A 6,287-nucleotide genomic window follows, 5' to 3' on the forward strand; every position below is an offset into this window, starting at 1 on the left:
AGCGAGGGGATTGTGTAACCTCAGGTGTGTCTATAGAAGGGGTTGGAAGCGGGCCCTTGGAGCTCAGCGGCCAGGTGGGCCTGTTCTTCAGGCCGCAGCTGAGCCAGCTTCTTAAACGCTGAGAGGAAGGTGAGCCTGAGGTCCTGGGTCCGCCTCTCTCCAGGGGGGCTCAGTTCGGCGCACAGGGGGCAAGGAGTGGAGGCTTGAGACCTGTGCATCTCTCCCTGCTCCGGGCAAGCCCAGTGAGGGCAGGTTTGGAGAGGTCTCTGCTCTCTCTGTGCCTGGCTGGACTTCTGGTGAGCAGCGGGGCCTCCTGCCGCTGAGGCCACATGGAGAGGCAGGTTCTGTGGCCACCTGCATCTGTCCCCACTCAGGAATGGAAACTGAGTTTCGGTTTGTCTTACCCCTAGAAACAGGATGGTTCTGCTATGTCTTACCTCTAGAACGAGGGCAGCTGGGCTGATGCCAGTCGGGGGGTGACACGTGGATGGCTTGGGTGTGGACACTCCAACCTGGGGAAGTGGCTGGGAGTGAAAACTCCTTCCTCTTCAGATCCGTACAGGCCACTCCCAACCTCCACAGTGGGACAACAGCCCATCAGGGACCTGGCCATGCTGCTGGCAGATGTCACTCCCTCTAACCCATCCACCCTCCACCCTCCACCCGAAACCACAGCCTGGGAGCCCTCTGGGCTGGGGCAGCCTCCTCTCCGAGCAGCTCCTGGCCTCTAGATCTACAACGCACACCAGCTCCACCTGTCCCGTTCCTTCACTCACATGTGTTTGTCCCACAGACACTGCCTGCTGGGAGAGGCCTAGCCTGTTCGCTCAGCAGCCAACACTCTTCTGCCCAGGCTTAAACCTGAGCATGAAATTGTTTTTTAAGGCTCCCTCAAGACCACCGTCCCTTCCTACACAAAATCAAAACACCAAAAACCAAAACCCTGCACCTGACCCCTCTGGGCCATTCTTAAGCCCTGGGCGACAGGTGGCCTGGCTGATACTCTCTGATGGTAACGGCAGACCCGATGTGCATGGGGGTGGGAGGGGTAAGACCCGGTGCTGGCCTTGCTGGATCTGAGGGCTGCCTGGCTGGGGCTGGCCCTGGCCCTGGGCACTTGTGACAGGAAGCTCTAAAAGCTACCAGGAGGAAGTGGGGGTGGGGGAAGCCCTTTGGTGCTGGGGGACACAGCAACACCCACCATCAGGTCAGCAGCACACAGGCAGCTCCTGAATCCACATTTATTAGAATCCAGGGGACCACCCAGCAGCCCTCTCCCTAGTCTGGGGATGTCCCCGAACTGGCCTTGTTCCACAGCAAACAGGCCACAGGCCCTCCCTGAGCAAAAGCAAACCAAACAATCAGAAATGTTCCTTCTGGTCACAGCTCCTCCTGAGCCTGCAGCTGCAGCTCCGGGCTGAGTGTAAATCCTCTCCAGGGCCTCGATGTTCCAGCCTCTACCGGAATCCAGCTCCGGGTCTTCTCCAGGCCAGGCTGACCCCGCGGCGCCATCTGCTGACCAGGCGGTGCACAGCGGGGCCCTAGCTGCCGAAGTACTCCTGCTGGAACTTCTGGAAGTCCTCCTCCGTGAACACTGTGCCCTCAGCCTTCTTCTTCTTCTTCATTTTGGCCACAGGCTGATCGCAGGCCTTGCGTCCCCGGTTCTGGAGCAGAATCTGGGGGTGACACAGGAGTTAGGGTGTCAGGACAGCTTTCGGGTCTGAACCTGCCACAGCCAAGCAAGTGCTGCCCCCAAGTGGCCTTCACCACAGTCTGGGAGACAGCACCACCCTCCCACCGGCAGATGCCCCAAGGGAGGAGGGTGTGGGGCAGGGCTCAGCCTCCCCTCCCTACAGGGGGGGCCTTTTTGGCACAGCAAGGCGGTCCAGCTCTCGGGGCCCCCTGGGACGGCCCAGCTTCTGCCCTAGGTTCTGACTGTGACCCCCATGGATCCCAGGAGACAGCCTCAGCCAGGATCCCCAAGGTCCCTTTCCGCAGCCTCCGCCTCCCAGGCCAACCTGCTGGGTGACAGCCTCAGCCACGGTGCTTCTCGTACAGGTCATGAACTTCAGGTTTGCTCTGAGGTGGTCCTGACATTCTCGCTTCTGGAACTCAGCTGGGGGTGGTGGCAGGAGGGGACGTCATGTCAGACTCACTCCCCAAGCCCTGTCCCACATCCCTGTCATCTCCTCCCTGGCCTGTTGCCACAGCCTTCTATTCAAATCCACACCCAAATCCTGCTGAAAGCCCTCCCCTCTTCCCGGGCGCACAAGTAATCGATTCACTTAGCCAACAATTACGTCCCAAGCACCTATGATGTGTCAGGCACCATTCTAAGCACTGGGCTTACAGTGGGTGACAGAACAGACAAAAATCCCTGCCCGCAGGGAGCTTACATTCTAGTGGGAAGAGAGGGTGATACATATTTTCACTCTACAGAGAAAAACAAGGTAGGTGACAGAAATGGCAGTACCAGGGGGTGGGGGTGTGAGAAGGCTTTAGGAAATGACATCTGACCAGAATCAAGGGAGGGAGCGTGCGGCATCATGGGAAGAGCACTGCAGGCACAGGGAAGAGCCAGTGCAAAGGCTCTGCGACAGATGTGTGACCAACGTGTCTCAAGAAGAGAAGGTGGCTGGACTGCAGCGGGGAGTGTGGGGCCTCACCTGCCGTGGTGATAACTCAGGCTTTGTGGTGCAGGGAATGACCTGGTATGAATTTTCTATCCGGCCTTTGACTCCCATCAGATTTTTGGGTGTGACCCTGCAAATAAGGTGTGTGGAATTCTGATGTGAGGACTGGTGAGTTTGGCTATGCTGCTGGGCTTAAAATGAGCCCTCCTAGAGGCAGAAACGGGCATCTCACTGCCATGAAGAGAGAAGAACCAGAGTTGGAGTGGAGAGTGTCCTTGGACCCGTGATCTCCTTGGACTCAAGATCCCTGCACTGGACCATCTCCTCAGAAAGATGGCACAGACAAGTGGATGAGACAACAGGCTGAGGAACCACGAGGCAGGAGACAGAGTGGTGGGCTTCCCGGCCCATGGTGGAGAGAGCTGAGTGCCCTTGGGCAGGAGGCTTGCTGGCGGAGTGGGGTGCACCTGGGTCTACCTATCGGCAGAGCTGAAAGAGCTTTGAACATTTGCCCAGGCAGGGGAGAGGCCAGGCCGAGAGGCCAAGGGCCAGTGAGGCGTGTCTGAGGGCGCAGCAGAGGGGAGACTGCCCTGATCGAAGAACTGCATCCTGAGAGCGTTCCTGAACCTGACTTGTAGCCTGTTACGTCCCTAATAAATCCCACAATCATGAGTATTGTCTGGGAGTTCAGTGTGGCCACTGCAACGAATTACTGAACCCAGCAGAGAAGCAGTGAGTGCCGTAGAAGGGACAGCTGGGCTGGCATCAGAGCTGGTAAAAAGGCTGGAGGGTGGCAGCGTGTCTGGCCTCGTAAGAGTAAGCCTTGGGCTGCTGGTGGGGATTCCATGTCCCCATCGTGCAGATGGAGGTCAGAAGATGCCGCCTCCCTGCCCTTTTTTGCAGGCTTTCACTGAGTACGAGGGAGCCGCTGGAGGGTGTGGGGCAAAGCACAGGCAGGTCTCACTTAGGATTTTACAGGATCACTTTGGCTGAAGAACAAGATTATGCGGTGGGGAGGGGAAGGAGGGGGGCCAGTCAGGAGGCTCCGGCAGTAATCCCAGAAGAGTAGCTGTAGCTCCAACCAAGATGGCAGACAGCAGTGCGTTCAGAATGGCCGATGAGGCTCAGTGCTCCGCTCATTCAATTATGTGCAAGCCCTGTGCTGGACACCAGGGCCGCAGTGAGCCAAGGGAGGTCGGTCCCCCCAAGAAGCTCTCAGTCCAATGGGGGCGGCAACAAAGTGAGCCCCAGGGCTGGGGTCAAAGGGGTGACTCTGGCATCCCATGCTCCTGCTTCTCAGCAAACCCCAAGTGGCTCCAACGTGTCTCATATTCCCGCCTCCACACCTGCCTCATGCTGTGTTCCCCTTGGCATTCATAATCCTCTTAACAGATACGTGAATATCCTTCCTGCAGTAGGCCTGAGGGTTTCAAAGACATTGGGAGCTCACCAAGTCCTGCCACATGTCAAAATACCTGCCATCGCCCACTCCCAAATCTTTACTACTTAGTAAGTGGTACCACATGACCCAAGCCAGTCTGTGAGAAACCCAACTCTGTTCTCTGTATGTCTCTCTTCCCCGATCCTCACAGCCAATACCCTGCCAAGTCCCTCGACACTGCTCATCAATGTGTCTTCCACCTGCACAATTCTTGTTATCTCTGCTGCCTTTGCCACTGTCCAGACCACAATGTCTCCGACCTGAATGATGCAGGTAAGAGTAAGACTCGGTCTGGTTTCGAATCCAGCCTCACTACTGACTACCTGGTAAAGAGGATCAGCGAAAAAGAAGACCCTCAATGAGATGCGTGGACACAGTGGCTCCAACGATGGGCTCACGTACAGCAAGGGCTGTGTGAATGGCGCAGAACCGGGCAGTGTTTCATTCTGTTGTACGTGGGGTTGCTGTGAGTTAGAATCAACTCCATGGCACCTGGCACCCACCACCACCACCACCCACTACCTGTATGATCAGGCTGTACAAAGAGAGTAGTAACAGTGCCTCCCTCCTGGGGTGGTTGTGAGGCTTAATTGAGGGACATGTGCAAATATTAAAGGGCTGTTTATTAAATGCTTCAGCTCTGACCACCCTGCCCTTGCCCACCTGCCTCAGCCCTTTTTTATTTCAAATCCTCAAAGGCAACAGCTCCTTTCTGACTCAGGACCTCTGCACGTGCTGTTCCCACAACACTACACTTCCTTCTAAGTTCCCCTTACACTCCTCTCAGCACCGTGGTCTTTCACGTCGGGTGCCGTCACACTCGACAACTGTTTACTGATTTGGAGAGTCTCTGATGCCTCTCTCCTCACGACAGTCGGACGGTGTTTCCTTCACCTCCGTGTTGCCAGGACCCGCCCCGCGCCAGGCACACAGTAGGTACTCCAGAAATCCCAGTGGAACGTGTCAAGCCTTGCCTCAAGGGCGCCGACACCAACCCCAGGAGTAGCACGTCCCCCCATCACGAGCTCACCTAGCGCCGACTTGGGCACTTTTCCCTTGGCCGAGTTCCGCAGTTTCCGAGCCTGGGTTGCCTTTGCCTTCCGGGCCCGCTTCACCGGAGCCCCACTCGGCTTGGCCCGGCTTGGCGCGGCCCGAGGGGCTGTAGGGGAAGAGAGGCGCGGGCCTGGGTCACAGGGAGGGCAGGATACCCATCCTCACCGGGGTGAGGGCCGTCCTGGCTCTTTCCGCACCCCCGGGACTTCGGCCCTCAGCTCCCACTACCCACCCGACCGCGCCGGACGTGCCCGGGCAAGTCCCTCTCACCCTCGGGTGGCCCCAGCAGCTCCAGGCCGCGCCGCAGCAAGGCGGCAGACATAGCAACGCGCAGCTCCGCCCACGCGCCTCAAGCCACTTCCGCCTTGGCCATTCTCACCTTCTCGCTGGAAACCCGGACCCGAACAGATAGTTCCGGAGTCGGCGGGCGGAAGTGCCGCCCTTCCTTAGCTCGCAAGCGTTAAGTATTGCCTGGTTTACTACAGTGAGGAAGAGGGGCGGGGACTGCGCAGGACACATTTGTTGTCCAATCCCAACCCAGTCGTCCTTGTGAGAACCAGGCCACGCCTTCTCCCGGAAGTCGTTCACAATTAGCCTAGCTTGGTTGGTCAATCCTCTGGGGTCTCAAGCTCCGTAGTTATTAGGGCGAGTCCGGGACGTGGCAGAAAAATAGAGTTTTCCACTTCAACAAAAAAGGAAATTGAAGCCTGGAGCTCGGTGGGTGACGCTTAAAGTCTCTGCCTTTGAAAGCCCAGCTCACACGCCGTTCAGCGAACATCCCCTATATGTCTCCTTATTTTCAATCGCCTCATAATGCGTGTGAAAGTTGGACAATGAATAAGAAAGACGGAAGAAGAGTTGATGCCTTTGAATTATGGTGCTGGCGAAGAATACTGAAAATACCACGGACTGCCAGAAGAAGGAACAAATCCATCTCGGAAGCAGTGCGGCCGGAATGCTCTTTGGAAGCCAGAATGGCCAGACTTCGTGTCACCTCCTTTGGTCGTGTTGTCAGAAGGGACCATTCCCTGGAGAAGGACATCAGTGCTCGGTAAAGCAGTGGGTTAGCAAAGACGGGGATGACCCTCAACGAGATGGATTGACACAGTGGCTGCAACAGTGGGCTCAAGCACACGAGGATTGTGAGGCTGGCGCAGGAC

The 6,287-nt window shown here is 57.1% G+C and overlaps 1 protein-coding gene across 1 annotated transcript; it reads right to left on the bottom strand.

The window, feature by feature from the left end:
- Positions 1 to 1,541: 1,541 nt before the first annotated feature.
- On the bottom strand, positions 1,542 to 5,449 carry RPS19BP1 (ribosomal protein S19 binding protein 1). Its single transcript, XM_007941687.2, has 4 exons — positions 5,398 to 5,449; positions 5,105 to 5,233; positions 2,019 to 2,116; positions 1,542 to 1,676 (listed from the first exon to the last, which is right to left on the bottom strand). Exons 1-4 carry the CDS (start codon positions 5,447 to 5,449, stop codon positions 1,542 to 1,544), a joined length of 414 nt encoding a protein of 137 aa, XP_007939878.1.
- Between the last annotated feature and the right edge of the window lie 838 nt (positions 5,450 to 6,287).

This window comes from Orycteropus afer, unplaced genomic scaffold, assembly GCF_000298275.1.
Source record: "Orycteropus afer afer isolate SDZICR_OR568_19922 unplaced genomic scaffold, OryAfe1.0 scaffold00083, whole genome shotgun sequence".
Taxonomy (NCBI): domain Eukaryota; kingdom Metazoa; phylum Chordata; class Mammalia; order Tubulidentata; family Orycteropodidae; genus Orycteropus; species Orycteropus afer.